At 31.5% G+C, this 16,580-nt stretch overlaps 3 protein-coding genes across 3 annotated transcripts; 1 reads left to right on the forward strand and 2 right to left on the reverse strand.

Annotated features, from left to right (window-relative positions):
• Positions 1 to 2,383: 2,383 nt before the first annotated feature.
• On the forward strand, positions 2,384 to 6,450 carry LOC111900709 (nucleobase-ascorbate transporter 6). The gene is made up of 15 exons (XM_023896591.3): positions 2,384 to 2,657; positions 2,755 to 2,898; positions 3,209 to 3,306; positions 3,390 to 3,563; positions 3,660 to 3,760; positions 4,168 to 4,243; positions 4,338 to 4,397; positions 4,524 to 4,708; positions 4,799 to 4,895; positions 5,006 to 5,092; positions 5,195 to 5,253; positions 5,356 to 5,447; positions 5,526 to 5,603; positions 5,695 to 5,855; positions 6,015 to 6,450. Exons 2-15 carry the CDS (start codon positions 2,793 to 2,795, stop codon positions 6,228 to 6,230), a joined length of 1,590 nt encoding a protein of 529 aa, XP_023752359.1. The 5' UTR covers positions 2,384 to 2,657; positions 2,755 to 2,792; the 3' UTR covers positions 6,231 to 6,450.
• A 3,796-nt stretch (positions 6,451 to 10,246) lies between these two features.
• LOC111900710 (pentatricopeptide repeat-containing protein At5g66520) lies at positions 10,247 to 12,196 on the reverse strand. Its single transcript, XM_023896592.3, has one exon. The coding sequence runs from the start codon at positions 12,168 to 12,170 to the stop codon at positions 10,572 to 10,574; it is 1,599 nt and encodes a 532-aa protein (XP_023752360.1). The 5' UTR covers positions 12,171 to 12,196; the 3' UTR covers positions 10,247 to 10,571.
• Positions 12,197 to 12,348: 152 nt separating this feature from the next.
• Positions 12,349 to 14,666, reverse strand: LOC111900712 (LIM domain-containing protein WLIM1). The gene is made up of 5 exons (XM_023896593.3): positions 14,232 to 14,666; positions 13,529 to 13,625; positions 13,166 to 13,206; positions 12,914 to 13,003; positions 12,349 to 12,815 (listed from the first exon to the last, which is right to left on the reverse strand). Exons 1-5 carry the CDS (start codon positions 14,367 to 14,369, stop codon positions 12,591 to 12,593), a joined length of 591 nt encoding a protein of 196 aa, XP_023752361.1. The 5' UTR covers positions 14,370 to 14,666; the 3' UTR covers positions 12,349 to 12,590.
• Between the last annotated feature and the right edge of the window lie 1,914 nt (positions 14,667 to 16,580).

Here is a 16,580-nt window from a genome sequence, read left to right on the forward strand (position 1 = left end):
GACTAATATGATAGGACTCAACTGAAGAAGACATGACAGCTTATTTATATAGTGTTTAGTAAACTAAAACATTAAAGAACAAAATATTATAAATTACCAATTTATTTTTATGAATCGTAAAAACACTAATACAAATTAAACAAAAAAAGAACACACACATAGCCTCGTTGCTCTGTTTACCGTTCTATTTGGAGAATTCCTCCCCTACACATCTATTATAATTTTTACATTTGAAATTAATTCTATAACTCAAATGGTTCATGTGCGATGAAAGCCGATTTTACTCCCATAATGGGACAATATATTATAGACATATATAATGACATCAATGATGGTATTCATCATAAAGAATGTAAAATGAAGGTCGCTATGTTAAATATGATGAGTAAAAAAGAATATTGCTTCATGGTAAAGAATGAAAACAACAAGTCATGATTGTTTAAGTCTTGAAGATGACAAATAAAAAATTATTGCCTCACTGTTCATTTTGAATAAGGATGAGAGAGGAGAAGGGGGTCGTGTGAAGACGATGAAAAGATGAAGAGGGTATTTTTTTGTCTAAAATGAACTGCCTATTTGTAAAAAGAGGAAAAATAATTGTACAATATGTATTTAGTCTTCTATATATATTATAATAATAATAATTATAAATATTAGGAATGGCGTTAATTATTTAAAAAGAGAATGTGTCGGTGTCCTTTTAATTTATAGTTTTTACAAAAAGTGTAGGTATTGTTTTGTACATCCAATGCATCCCTTTGTTGAATTTGGGGCTCCTTTTCATTCAATTTGCTTTATTGCTTTAATAATGGGGTCTACGATATAAACCACTTTTTGATTTTTCAATACGGATTGTCCATGGGTCACTCACTAGTCTCGATCCGTTTTAGGTGCTATAAAATAAAATTTAAGTACATTACATAAATGGTCTATATAGTTAACTAGTTTTTTCTTTTTTAATCAAATTTTCTTTTCATCAATTGTAACAACGACCATTTTAATGCTTTGATTTGATTTTGTTTCCTTTCCCATGAGTTGTCTCACCTTTGATCGCTCATCATGCAAAGAAAAACCAAGATATAAAGCGTAAACCATTACTTAATGGCTAATGAATTTGAAAAACAATCTTAAAATATATAAATTTATCATCAAATTCAACTAGATCACTATATTGAGTTAGAACACCTCATGTTGATATCTATCGACCATCATGGAACACTAGAAGTCAACACTGATCTTCGGCTAATTCTTATCCAAAAACGTGACAAAAACTAACAAGAAAATTAAAAAATGACATCTTAATTTACCATGTAGTATTACTAGTAACTTGTTTGTAGTAAATCGCTTTAAACTTTCATATTAAAGGAACAAAAAAAAACTTTCATTTTTTCTATCTTGCAATAGTTTATTCTAGTCGACATATACCGAATTTACTATTCAAATATAATATGATATTTTAAATTAATCCATATTATAAAAAATGATAACTTTTAAGAAATTCCAAATCGAGAATTTCAAAGTATTGTGTGGTCAAAAAAGAAGAAAGTACGAGAGAATAATAAATTCAACATTCATTTATTATGAGCTAATTTAGGTGTAAATTTATTGAAACAATTTGTTTTTTTTTTTTTTTTTTAATCTTATGAGCTAGTATTTTCAAGAAGAAAATATCATTACTTGTCAGTTTAAAAGATTCTTCATGTTTTTTCAAACTTTATTAATTAGTTTTATATAAAAGTGATGTTCTAGACAATCCATTTCTAACTTCTTGTAGATTATCAATTGATTGATATTGTATAATTCATTGGTTAAGTGTGGAATAGGAGATTTATTTTCAATATATGTTATCATTTTAGAAATTTTCAGCTATTTAAACAAAAACCAATAATCGCATTATCTCCCAATAATCTAAACTTTTTAACATTATATATTTATATAACATATGTAACTTTTGAATTTGAAGTTTATATACGAGTTGTCTCATTAGCAAATAATCTTTTAAAGACAATATCCTTATAAAAAATATCCACTAAATACCAATTCCCCTTTTACCCCTGTTTCTTTCGCAAAAATGGTTGACAAATCATCATAAAAGTAACACTTTTTGAAAAGTTTTCTTGGTGGGGTGTCGTAATTTCTTGATTTTGGTAGCATGCCCATCTCTTTCGTTCTTTTGTTTTATATAATTTACAAACTTTCTCACTTAAATACTTTTATCTAAAAGATTTTCGTAACTCATAATCCATCATAAATCTATGTCATTCATCTGTACACTGCTCCACGAGTAAAGAAAATTAAATACCGGTGAAAAGTAGCTTTCTTGATTAAATTAGCATGATTGAATGAAACAAAAAGCTGCAGTTTTGCCTCTGAATATAAAAATCGTTTCCCTTTTGCATTTAATTTTTTTGATGACACTATTTTCTTGAAATTGTTACTTCCCTTGATTCACACTGTAAACACACATACACACACACACTAAAACGCATCAATTACCCTCTTTGTCGTTTCTCCATTTTAACAAATTACACACCTGTAGTGAGTAGTGGGTGTGTCCATTACTACTACTCCATGTGGGTTGTTTGCTCATATTTTTTGTCATTTGTTTTCATCGTTTCTTTATCAAAATCAAAATCATTGCATTTTTAGCTCCATAAGTACTCCCCCAATCCCAATTTCTTCACTCTTTCCATTCTTTTCCCACAAATATCATTATATAATCAACCATTTTCGATCTGGGTTTCTTCATTGCAGATTTGGGCGTGATATCATAACTTGGCCGGAAAAGAAAGATGGCCGGAGGTGGAGGCGGAGGAAAATCCGACGAGCCAGCACCACACCCACCCAAAGATCAGCTTCTTGGTGTGACTTACTGCATTACAAGTCCACCCCCATGGCGTAAGTTTGTTTCAGTATAGATAGATGTTCATGTTCCTCTTTTTGAAAAAAGTTATTTCAGATTCTTTATATGGCAAGTGGGTTGTTCTAAATTAGGTTGTTTTAGGGTTTCTTTAAGGCTCGCATATCTGGTACCAAATTCATTCTGATTCCTGTACAATCATTCCATGTTTCTTATTTAATTCAAACTTTACCATTTACTTTTATTAATTCCTACAAATATTCTTCGCATCTAGTTTCTAATTTCGTTTCTTTATACTTTAGCATATTCCGAGAAATTAAGGTTATGTTATCCTTTCTTTTTCCGCAGCTGAAGCTATTCTACTCGGATTTCAGCATTATCTAGTAATGCTCGGCACAACGGTTATTATTCCGACAGCTCTTGTTCCTCAAATGGGCGGCGGAAACGTAAGACATTAAAAAATTAAAATTAAAAAACATTCTTGTAATTCAATACTCAATAGCAACGTTTTTTTAATAAATTCTATCAGGAGGAGAAAGCACAAGTCATTCAAACGCTACTTTTTGTTGCCGGGTGGAACACGTTGCTACAAACTTTGTTTGGTACTAGGTTACCAGCCGTAATTGGGGGTTCATATACTTTTGTTGCGCCCACAATCTCAATCATCTTGAATAATAGATGGAATGATCCAGATCCTATAGAGGTGAATCTCTAATGGGTGCTTGAAAATTGAAATACCAAAATTCATCTTGAAATGTGTAAATAGTGATCAAGAAACAAAATCTTGATTTTCTTTCAGAAATTCAAGAAAACAATGCGGGCAATCCAAGGTGCTTTGATTGTTGCTTCAACTCTTCAAATTGTTCTAGGGTTCAGTGGTCTGTGGCGAAATGTTGCAAGGTTGGTTCATAATTGATTATTGCAACTTTAAATAATCATAATCATAATTAAACAATCAGTTGATTAAAGCTACCGATATACACTTAAATTTACATATATCTTAATAACCACTTTGTTGGCAAAATGTTTTTAGAGAAATAAGACTACAAGAATATACATGGAAAACTCCAAAAACCGGAGAATAACTACGGGCCCACTTTACCTTTCTACAATCTATCAATCTGGGACAAAATCTTTCTTTCATATTACTGTTTTAGTCAACAAATCTGATAACACGGTTTTCGTGTGAGTATTATGACCTTATACGATGAGAAATATCAAATACTCAATAAATGGAATATTTGGATATGCTTTGACCTAATTTTCATTTAGCTAACAGTAGCTTTCTTTCTTTAACATCATTATAGATTTTTGAGTCCTCTTTCTGCTGCTCCTTTGGTGGCTCTTGCTGGTTTTGGGCTCTATGAATTTGGATTCCCCGGGGTAAGTATAAAAAAAAAAAAATAAAGAAATCATTTCTTCTCATGATCACATTTTTAGCTAAATACGTGAATTAAACTTGTCTTGTCTTTTTTAGGTTGCAAGATGTGTTGAAATCGGGCTTCCTCAACTCATCTTTGTAGTCGTGTTGTCGCAGGTAATAATATTGTCATATTTTAATGCATTACTATGCACTTAATCTGGTAAGCTATATATGAGTCAGAAAGAAAAGAACAAGTTAATACAAAAAGTACTAAATTTGGTTTGTTTGGTTTATGTGTAGTATTTGCCTCATTTGATACATTCGGGAAAAGGGATCTTTGAGAAATTTTCAGTTGTGGCATCGATTGCAATTGTTTGGATTTATGCTCATTTGCTTACGGTTGGTGGGGCCTACAATCATACGGCACCAAAAACACAAACAAGTTGTCGTACTGATCGTTCTGGATTAATCGATGCTGCACCGTGGTTAGTTACTTATTACACACTATTAATTTAGCTTTAAATTTTTTTTATTTAATTTTGTAACGCTTTTTTTTTTTTGTTAATACTTTTAAGGATAAAAATTCCATATCCATTTCAATGGGGTGCACCTTCTTTTGATGCTGGTGAAGCTTTTGCTATGATGATGACTGCTTTTGTTACCCTTGTAGAGGTACGTTTGACCGTTTGACTTTTTTTTTTTTTTTTTTCTTTTTGCTAATATTGTTAAAAGTTAAAATCGTTATTATTTACATTTTTACACATTTCAATTATATGATTCAGTCAACTGGTGGATTCATGGCGGTTTCACGGTATGCAAGTGCAACCCCCTTGCCTCCATCTATTCTAAGCCGTGGTGTTGGTTGGCAGGTAATTATAATTCTTTTTAAGTTTTAGTTAAAAATAATTATATTTTTTTTACAAAAAGAAAAAAAAAAAGACAAATATGTTTGTCTTTTCTTTTGTTGTTAGGGAATTGGCATTTTGTTGTCTGGCTTGTTTGGAACAGTAACCGGATCTTCTGTCTCTATGTAAGTGACAAATCTCAACTTTTTTTTTTTTTACCTTCTAAATAAATCACTACTTTTATAAAAATAAAAATAAATGAAGAGTTTTTGATTTGTTATTTGCAGTGAGAATGCGGGTCTATTGGCTGTGACCCGTGTAGGAAGTCGAAGAGTTGTACAAATCTCAGCAGGGTTCATGATTTTCTTTTCGGTTCTTGGTATTTTATTTTCCAATTTTACCCTTTAATTTAATTTTAAAATTATCATATTCCTAAACTTTTGGAAACGATTGACAGGTAAATTTGGAGCAGTCTTTGCGTCAATTCCTGCACCAATTGTCGCTGCTCTTTACTGCCTTTTCTTCGCTTACGTGGGTAAGATTACATAAATATCCAATCCGCTAACCTTTTATTAATTCATTAGACGTAACTCCCAGGGCAATTATGTCTTTTCATGTTTCTGTAGGTTCATCGGGTTTGAGTTTCCTTCAATTCTGCAACCTTAACAGCTTCCGAACAAAATTCATACTCGGGTTTTCAATCTTTTTGGGCTTGTCTGTACCACAATATTTCAACGAATACGAAGCGATTAATGGATATGGCCCTGTCCACACTTCAGGAAGATGGGTGCGTACATTAATAATAACCTAATTTTTTAGTATTTTTCCAAGATTTTTAGATATTTCAAGAAAAAATTGAAATCTAGGAGACCCCACACGAAAGAAAGTTTTGATCTTGGCCTTTCTATGCAATAATTGACTTCGGTTTATGTTATTTTTTTTGTAGTTTAACAATATGGTGAATGTTCCATTTTCATCGGAAGCTTTTGTGGCTGGTGTTGTGGCGTATTTTCTTGATAATACACTTCACAAGGATAGTTCGATAAGAAAAGACAGGGGCAAGCATTGGTGGGACAAGTTTAGATCGTTCCACACTGACTCAAGAAGTGAAGAGTTTTACTCATTGCCATTCAATCTCAACAAATACTTTCCAGCTGTGTGATTTATATAACTATTGTTTTTTTTTAGTCAAATATGTATCTAATCTTGTGCTAAAGTAGTTCATGTTCATTGTTCAATTGTATCTCAACCGAGTGATTCTTAGAACATTCCCCAATACGGGTAAGATGGATCCAAAGGAGAAAGGTTAAGTTTTTGTTGCTTTCAAATTCTTAAGAACATTGTCTCCCCACTTTTGTAATAGAAATCTTGATTCCTGAATATGTTCCTAATTTTGAATATCTCATTATTTTATAATCGCAATCTTGATTTCAAAGAAAAAATTGTTCAAGTAAATGTGTTGAGTTGTGGAAACCGAGGGTTGCCTTGAGGCCCAAATGATAGAGGGAGGCGCAATGCTAGGAAGAAACTTAACTTTGGGTCTGGTATGAAGAGTCTTTGTATATTGACTTCATGTACTTGTAAACAAAATTATGATTACTTATAATCCATAGTATGAGCTACTTTACATAATTATTTGAAGATAAAAAGTTTGTATTAATTTGAAAAACAAAGTCATTTTAAGAGAAAAAATTGCATATAATGGACTTAGAGCATGTTTGTGATTGTTTTTAAAACAACTTTTGTTTTTTAACTTTTCCAAAAAGTTAAAAAATGTTTGAATAATGCAAAAGATCTTTTAAAATAACTTTTTGTGTAGAAGGAAAACTTAGTGTTTCAATAGTCATAAATTCCTATCTTTTTGTGACTTTTGGGACTTTTTAATATGAAAAGATGATTCTTACCTTAAAAACAAATACAAACACATTTTAAAAACTATCTTTTGAAAAAAGTTACTAGCCAAAAAATCATTTTACAAAAAGAACTTTTAACATCAAAAAGTAATCCCAAACACCCCTTTAAACGGTAAAGTCCTCAACATTTAAAAGTTTAAAGTGTTAAGGCATATAGAGTGAATCAGTATAATCAAGAAACAAAGATAGAGTAAACAATTTTACATACATTTTAAATCTTAATTATACATCTTCTAAATATGCAAAATCTAAACTTTATATTCGGTCTTTGACTAAGTCTTCAAATCCAATACTTGACAAAATACGTAGGTTAGACTTGGAAAGTCGGTGAATATTATTGACATTAATTCTTAAGATATTAGATAAGTCAACAATCAAATCCCAAAGTCAAACCCCTTAAAGATTTTTACTTCTGATACTCAAGTCAAAAGTTTAGTAAATACTTATCATTTGGGGAAAGACACATTAAAGTGTAGGCATTGGTAAACATAAAAAACAAATCCACAATTTCAAGTATGCAATGCATATGTTTTTACTTCTGATACTCAAGTCAATCTCAATGTCCCACTCCTCACTCGTTATAAGGATGAGAAATAATCCATGTAAAAGTAGCGAATAACACACTCTACATATATGGACTCTAATTGTCAAGATCATGTGTCCATAACACAAAAACCGCACAAGAGGTAGCTAGCCTCATGTGCAAGTGAGTCCTATCTAGAATGTCATCATTATCATTTGTCCCAAATCATGCAAGCATTGGCTTGCAAACCATAGGTTCAATAAACAAAATAATACAAGCATTGACTTGCTAAAACAAAGGTTCAATGACCCCAAATCAAAGTGTCCAAATCATATAATTCATAACCCATCCTAAGTGGATGCATAAGAGCAAGTTTAAAGTGAAGTTTAAAGCAAAAAAACATAGTGATCACATAGTACAAACATATGATATTCCAAATAAAGGAGAATTTAGGTAAGCAAAATATAGTAATGACATGTATTCTAGGGTAATGAATCCACCTAAACTTGTTGCAATATACTACTTTACTTCCAATGTTGTTTGGTTGTCTAGTTGTCACCTACAAATAAACATAACTCGAGTAATTACTAACAAATTACATTCCAACAATCTTAATCCCAAACATCTCATTTTAAATATTGCATGTAATCTCTAAGATCATGGAAATAGAATGGAAGCAATTGAACTAGACTTGGACTTTAAACAAAAAAGATTAGTTTTCCTTCACACAGGTTTACTCAATCGAGGGGAATTTTCTTTGTGGCTCCACTTAGTCGAATGGATTTTCTAGACAACACCACTTCGAGTTGTAACTACTTTTAAGTTTCCAAAACTTGTCCAAATCAATTTTAATTCGTTCTATTCCACTTCTAATGACCTTGTATCATTAACTAACATCCAAATACTAGTTTCAAAACTTTGATTAATTTTATTATAACTGGCAATAGCTTCAAGATAAGAAATTATCTTCAAATGATGATTTAATACCATCAAACATGATTCTAATTGGTGATTTAAACTATATTTAAAATATAATTTGAAGTTTCAATGAATTAAAACATAAATCATATCAAATCTAAAGCTAGAACATGTTGTCATTGGCTTTTTATAACACTTGTCCATTTATAAAACAAAGTTTATAATTAAAACATATACACAATATATCTAACCCAATTAGTATACTACTTTAAAGGATAACACGTTTAGGAATAATGACTTTTTATGCTTCATAGTTTAGCCACAACAGTTTCAAGAAATTGTCACTTTTGGTCCCTTATTTTTGTGATTCATAGTTTAGCCACAACAGTTTTAAGAAGTTACCACTTTTGGTCCCTTTTGTTTTATGTATTTCATTTTTTTGTCCCTTGTATTGTATGTTTGCCACTTTTGGTCCATTATATATATATATATATATATATATATATATATATATATATATATATATATATATATATATATATATATATATATATATATATATATATATATATATATATATATCCAAAATTTAGCCATAAAAGTTTCATGAATTTGCCACTTTTGGTCCCTTGTATTTTATGTTTGTCACTTTTGGTTCCCTGCATTTTATATATATTAAATATTAGTCACAAATGTTTCTAAGATTTTGCTACTTTGGTCCCTTGCATTTATTATGACCTCTAAATTTTTTGTTGTTTTAAATGTACCGATTTTTGTGTTTCTTTAAAAAGAACGTATTGGGGGCGAAGGCCGAGATCACCTACTAGTTTATATAAGATTACAATTCTTTTATAAAATACAACATTTTATGAAAATTACTTTTGGTCCCTTATTTTTGTGATTCATAGTTTAGCCACAACAGTTTTAAGAAGTTACCACTTTTGGTCCCTTTTGTTTTATGTATTTCACTTTTTGTCCCTTGTATTGTATGTTTGCCACTTTTGGTCCATACATTATATATATATATATATATATATATATATATATATATATATATATATATATATATATATATATATATATATATATATATATATATATATATATATATATATATATATATATATATATATCCAAAATTTAGCCATAAAAGTTTCATGAATTTGCCACTTTTGGTCCCTTGTATTTTATGTTTGTCACTTTTGGTTCCCTGCATTTTATATATATTAAATATTAGTCACAAATGTTTCTAAGATTTTGCTACTTTGGTCCCTTGCATTTATTATGACCTCTAAATTTTTTGTTGTTTTAAATGTACCGATTTTTGTGTTTCTTTAAAAAGAACTTATTGGGGGCGAAGGCCGGGATCACCTACTAATTTATATAAGATTACAATTCTTTTATAAAATACAACATTTTATAAAACTTTTCTTCATTTTTATGAAAATTACTTCACTTAAATATTTTAATAAATAAATTTAAACTAATACCGTTTCAGAGAATAAAAACGAAATCGATACACCTTGATAATTTTCCTTCCCTTGAAGTCCTGTAACATGCATATAGATGCAATGACACCCATTCCTGATATCATGCATTATATCCATGTCCGATGTTTTGATGATTTTTGTTGCCAATAGGGTCTTCAACTACAACTGACCATCTAAGTTGCTGTCTAATACCAAATGATACAGAAGATATTGAGGACAAAGATGATCGGAAACAAAATGGAGTTGCTCAAATATCACAATAACAACCTTTGTTGGGTCTTTGTTCTTTTTTGGGGAAAGAATTTAGTCCTTATTCCTTCCAAACTCCAAAGTGTTTATTCTCAACTCATGGTATAATCTTTACTACTAAATAATTTAAAAGCAACTATTTTGTTTATAGTAATCTAGAAACCTAAAGACTCCTAAGGTAAAAAAAAAGAAACAAAATCCAAATAAAAATATGGAAAGGAAACTAAAACCCTAAGTTCCCTTCAAAATTCCTAATAAGCCCAAAATACTCTAAAATTGCAAACCAGACGAGCCTCAGCTGGACCCGTCCGGTTTGTAATTTGTCAATCCGTTAAGTGCTCATTTTCGGCCTAGTTTGATTAGCATTAGGTTCGGGTTCCCTACATCATAATTGCTTACCAATAACCTATTCATGTATGGAAAAGTGAATAATCTCCCACATCAATCTCTAAACTTATTCTTCTCATAACTTCATTTAGCTTCAAATTTATCTCTTTGATTCTAGGATGAAGCTTATCTGCAGCAAGAAACTCATGTACAACACCATCGATCTCAATATAACTACACCCCGGGGTTGAAGTCGAATCACCCTCTTTATCAATCTTGGATTCTCTTATTTTTCTTACATTATCCCATTGGCCCAAAGAAGCATACAAATTCGAAAGCAGAACATGCCCTCCACCATCTCTTCTTGTAACATGTTCAATAATCCTCTCTGCAAGACCTGCATTTCCATGGAGTCGACAAGCACTCAACAATGCTCTATAAATAACACCATCAGGTTCCATACCCATTTTCTTAACAGCTTTGAATGCATCTTCAAGTTCACCAGCGCGACTTAAAAGGTCTATCAAGCATCCAAAATGTTCAAGTTTGGGTGAAATCCCCCATAACCGCTCCATATTATTGAAAATCAAGATTCCTTCTTTAACTTTCCCTGAATGGCTACATGCGTTAAGAACACTAACAAGGGTGATGTTATCTGGTTTGATGTTTTCTGCTAGCATTTCAGTGAACATCTGGAGTGCGTCTTCACCAATTCCGTGCATAGATAATCCTGAAATCAAGCTTGTCCATGTCAGAAGGTCTCGTTTGTTTATTCCATTGAAAACCTGCTTTGCGTAATCTATTTTCCCACATTTTGCATACATATCGATTAGAGCAGTTGCGATGTTTGAGGTTTTTGGGACGCCATTTTTGTGTATGTAAAAATGGATCCATTTTCCTTGGTTTAGTTGACCAAGATGAGCGCAAGCTGAAAGGACGCTGACATAAATTGCTTCATTGGGCTCGACATCACCATTAATCAACATCTCATTAAAGCATCTTAAAGCATGATTATACATCTTGTGGCCGACATAACCCGCGATCATTACTGCCCACGATACCTCGTTTCTTTCAGGCATTTTCGCAAACAGTTCTTCTGCTTGCGGTATCTTGCCACCAGTTGCATACCCTTTGACCAGACTCGTCCAGGTAACTGTATCTCGTTGAGACATTTCATCGAACACTTTCTGGGCAGATTCCGTTCTTGAATACACAACGTACGTATTTACTAAAGCGTTGCCTACACAAACATCTGAATCATACCCAAGTTTAATTACCATTGTATGACAGTTTTGAGCAAAACCCAACAGTGTCCGATGGTGTGAACAAGCTGTAATGGTAAACGTAAAGGTGTAATCATCTGGAACTGCTAAAGAGTGGCACCCACCAAGCAGAAGCATTTCTTTGAAAAGATGCAGTGATTCATTGTTACGCGCCGTTTTCGAATAAGCTTGAATGATGAGATTCCATAAGAATGTGGGTGGCAACGATGGATATCTACTGAATACCTTCCTAGCGGATTTAAGTTCCCCATGATCACTGTATGATCGAATTAGCGATCCAGTAAGATTATTGCTTTTAACTAATGATCTAAATATGACCTGGGCGTGAATTTTCTTAGTTTGCTTCAGTGATGGCCGGTGTTTTAACAGCTCATACAAACGAACCTTTGGTTGGCTCATGAGTTGTCACTTGTCAGAAAGGTGTTTGATGAAATGCGTTGGAGAAAAATATTCAATAAACCTATATCTGGCTCAAGAGTTGTCACGCATCACTTTATCTTTCAAAAAAAGTAGTGACAGATCCATATATATATAACAAAATCGAAGGAAAATTGAATGGAAATATAACAAGACAACAGAAAAAAAACCAATCAAAAGCCTCAAATAATCACAAGAACCACACATCCTTACAACCCCACACCAACTTTATTCAGTAATGACAAGTTATTCACTCAACACACGCAGTCAAAACTCAAAAAAGTTCAAATCTTGTAAATAATCTTCTTTGAACAACATAAGAAAAAACACAGACTTGCAAAAACTCTGCTCAAAATATAGCTTAACATTCAGAAACCCGATCTTGAATTTAATCTCAGATCATCAAACTTCGGTTGTGTTCTCAGTCACCCCATTGGGCACTCCATGATTTGGTTCATGTTGCTTGTCAAATTGACTGAAATTTCCCTTCGCCATGAAAAGCTGTGCATGATGATGCTTGCAATAAAGCTGATGCTCATGAGCCACATAGTTTGATGGACTTATATGACACCCTCCATAGCTACACTTAAAACAGGCCTTGTGATATGCATTTCCATCAACACCCACCTGAAAAAACATCATCAAGATTGTGAATCTTTAAAAAAGATTGAAACTTTATCAATTAATTTCAACTATTTCATGCGAATTCTTGTTTATTACTTTACCTTTTCAATAGGGTAGACGGTTTTCTTGCAAGAAACACATTTGTCTTGTGTTCCACCAAACATACTCGATACTTTACTGTTAGATTGGCCCTGAAAGTTTTCACATAACAAATATTAGCGTCACATCACTTTAAGAATCTATGAAACATGCTTCTTTTAACCCTTTTTTAAACAAACATAAAATGGGAAACAAAAAAATGTAATTTTGTTACATTAAATGGTTAAAAGAAAGCATTTCCAATTATGGAGTACCTGATCAGAAGATCTATCAACTCTAACTGTTTTGGGGGTACCTGTTAAGACATGAAAAGTGATATCGCTTTATGTTTTTGTCATATGTGTAATTGGTTAGATTATAAACCAATTACAGACTTCTTATAATATTATTTTGTAATAGACTCAAAGATGTATTTTTCTCTATAATAATATAACATTCAACACCTTCTTCACTACATTTACTGTGTGTTCTTGCTCGTATTACAATCATAATTCCACATTTGGTCAATTATTTGGATCTAACAGAGTGAATTAGTAGCAAGATTCTGTTATTTTGTCATTATTGAACGATGTTTATAACTTTTTGGTAAGTAATTAAGAGTAAAGGACTAAACTAACCTTCAAAACTCTTATCCAAACTGCCAGTCAACTTGAAGAGCTGATCAAAATGAGGTTGACAGTATAATACTCCTTCAAAAGAGCTGTAATTACTTAACTGCAATAAAAAATCGAAAGATATTACTTTTATAATGTGTGCGTTTTTTTTTTTCATACGAAGGATGTCGTGATTACACAAAACCAAGATCATAAATAGCAAAATTATGAACTAAGTTTTCAATAAAACTCCATCAGATGAATCAATAAATTCCGTTCTGGCTATTTAAGATCACAAATAGCAAAAATATTAATTAAAACCAAAAAAAGAATACTTAAATAGCTCATAAATCTTTATCAGATGAACCTAAACTTGAGCACTGGTCATTTCAAATCAATAATCACAGTAAGCCAAGATCAAAAAAAGCGCAAAAGATTCAACAAAAGATCAACTTGTTTCACTTTAAATTAATGATCACAGAAAACCCGGATCAAAAATAAAAGATTCATTAAAACTAATAAACTCTCCTTCAATAATTAAAATCAACTTTGGTTACTTTAAATCAATAATCAAACAAAACCCAGATCAGAAAAGGTGCTAATTAATATATGCAATAAAACTCACGAATCAGAAAGAGATATTAGAGCATAATTCTAACAAAAACAGATTAAATCGAAGTTGGGATCATGGTTTACTAAAATAAGAAGTCAAAAGAAAGATAAAAACCTTGAGGGTGCTTTTGCAATGGTGACATCTGAAACAAGCCCTGTGATAAACTTTATTATCAACAGTGAGTTCATCCACCAAGTAAACAGTCTTTTCACAAGCCTTACACTTTTGAGTTGTCCCTCCATAGGAAGCCATTTTTGATGATCTTTCTTTCAAAGATTCAACAGATTTCAAGACCCAGCAGCGATCGAATCAAGCAACCCAAAAAGCAAACGGAAATCTGTGATCAATCAAGAAAAGGAGAACACTTGTTTGTGTGTATGTGTGTGTGTGTGTGTTGGTGGAGTCTAATAAGAGGGCCGTGGGTTTACAACAAGATCGTCGGGGGGAGTCAAACACTGTTCTGTAGCTGTCAATTGTGGGGTCATCTTGGTAATTAGGCCAGGAGATGGGGCTGATTATTAGGTGGAATTTGTGCGAGATTACCGTATTGCCCTTTCGTGTATATTCGACTTTTGAGTTTTTAGGAGGGAAGACATGTCCTCCTTCCAACCAAAAAGTTCTGCGTTTAACAAAAGCAATCCAGATTCGGATGTTCAAACTTCAGAGTGTTTCTGTTCTCACGGTAAATACAAAATAATACTCCTATATTTATGAGTATATTACAGTTTTGGTCCCTTTTGTTTACATTAATCTGCGGTTTTAGTCTAATTCTGAATTTTTGACATGACTTGTGATTTCCAAAAGTTATATGCGTTCTTGTGGTCCCCAAGATTCACTACGTGAATTCTCATATGTTTAATGCGTGTAAGACCTTTTTATTTTATTTTATTTGGTTATATTGACATTATCAGTGGTGCGTTTCTAGTATTAAAATCCAATCCATAATCGAAATCGGTCCCATAATAGAAGTGTTTGTATGTATATTGTCCGGTACTTGTTCTTGGATTTCAAGCAATTTGATATTCAGTATAACCGGTACCGGTAACAAGAAAAGTCTTGTTTCCTCTCATTAATACAAGAAACCAACCGGTTATAACTATGAAGATATAAAAATTTCCTTATGTGCATGCTACTCTTGATCTCCATGTTTAAATCAAAATAAGTAATCGTTACCATTTTAAAATCAAATCAACATTATAAATTAAGATATAAAAATCATCTTCAAGTACTTGAAGAACGGATCGATTTGTGTCTCTGTTGTTCTTTTGTTTTGCGTATTATAGTTGAAGCAAGAATAATGGAAGCAACTAAAGCAAGTCGCATAAGAATTGAATTCACGGAAGGATGATATATCTTTATTCTTTGCTGTTATGCCTTTTTTTAATGAGTTCATGTTAGAGATCATCTTCATCTTCAAGTAAGAGATCATCTTCACATGTAATTGTTTACTATCATGCCTCTTTTATTTCGTATACATTTGTTTAGGTCATTCAAATTTGATTATATTGATACATGTTTGTATGATAGATTACTTGGTTGATATTATAACTAGATTATAACCCGCGTAAAACGCGGGAAACATATAAAAAATGCGTATAAATGAATAAAATAAATCAGATTAAACTTGTGGAAATCTTCGATTGATAAAGAAAAACATTAATTATATTATGTAAATTAACTTGTAAATTATTCATCTACGATTTATCTCATCAAAGGTAAGAACTTGTATTAGACATATTGATGGCTTTGAAAAAAGTTTTGTATTTGAATCAAAATGTTATTTCTAGAGACTTGCTAAAGTACAATGTGTTAATAGGAAGAAAAGAAAATTATAAAGATAGTTCGTTACCATTTAGATTGTAATGGAAAGTTGGAAAATAATATAAATTTTAATAAAAAAAAAAGGATAGAGAAAAGTTGGACTATAAACAGTACAAAAAAAAAATAAAAATACATAGCCAACAAAACTTACAACCAATTATGAAGTAAATGATCTAGACAGTTTAAATGGAAACATATATTATGGAAGAGACATATTAGAAAATGGTATATGACGTTTTTAGGTTTCTTTTATTAGAATATAAGTTATAACTGATGTATTACACGGATTGACAATTTAAAATAGAAAAAAATAATACATAGCAATTGACTTCGTATAAAAGAATAAACAAAAAATCAAATTTAAGTATATAAATAAATTCTAAGAACAAAAATAACACAAAATATGAATATACATTGCTATCTCTTATATTTGACAACACCACTTGAACACAAAAAATGGCAGAAAATTAAAGAACTTAACTTAGGGATGTGGGTGTGGGTGGGGTTATCTGCCAACCAACTTATATAGTATGTCACCGTAGGCCTTAAGGGCTTGTAGCTTCCTGCATATATGTGCATTTTAAACCATCTCAATTAAAATTGTTTACAATTACAAGTGCATGATTATATATATACATAATC

Source organism: Lactuca sativa, chromosome 5, assembly GCF_002870075.4.
Source record: "Lactuca sativa cultivar Salinas chromosome 5, Lsat_Salinas_v11, whole genome shotgun sequence".
In the NCBI taxonomy this organism is placed as follows: domain Eukaryota; kingdom Viridiplantae; phylum Streptophyta; class Magnoliopsida; order Asterales; family Asteraceae; genus Lactuca; species Lactuca sativa.

Excerpts from the sequence above, each read along its gene's own strand:
- LOC111900709 (XM_023896591.3), top strand. The coding sequence starts at position 2,793 with ATGGCCGGAGGTGGAGGCGGAGGAAAATCCGACGAGCCAGCACCACAC. Across the intron at positions 3,761-4,167 it reads CTGTGGCGAAATGTTGCAAG|ATTTTTGAGTCCTCTTTCTG; the intron begins GTTGGTTCATAA and ends ACATCATTATAG. Across the intron at positions 5,856-6,014 it reads TCCACACTTCAGGAAGATGG|TTTAACAATATGGTGAATGT; the intron begins GTGCGTACATTA and ends TTTTTTTTGTAG.
- LOC111900710 (XM_023896592.3), bottom strand. The coding sequence starts at position 12,170 with ATGAGCCAACCAAAGGTTCGTTTGTATGAGCTGTTAAAACACCGGCCA.
- LOC111900712 (XM_023896593.3), bottom strand. The coding sequence starts at position 14,369 with ATGGCTTCCTATGGAGGGACAACTCAAAAGTGTAAGGCTTGTGAAAAG. Across the intron at positions 13,626-14,231 it reads ATTGCAAAAGCACCCTCAAG|TTAAGTAATTACAGCTCTTT; the intron begins GTTTTTATCTTT and ends TTTTTATTGCAG. Across the intron at positions 13,004-13,165 it reads TTGATAGATCTTCTGATCAG|GGCCAATCTAACAGTAAAGT; the intron begins GTACTCCATAAT and ends GAAAACTTTCAG.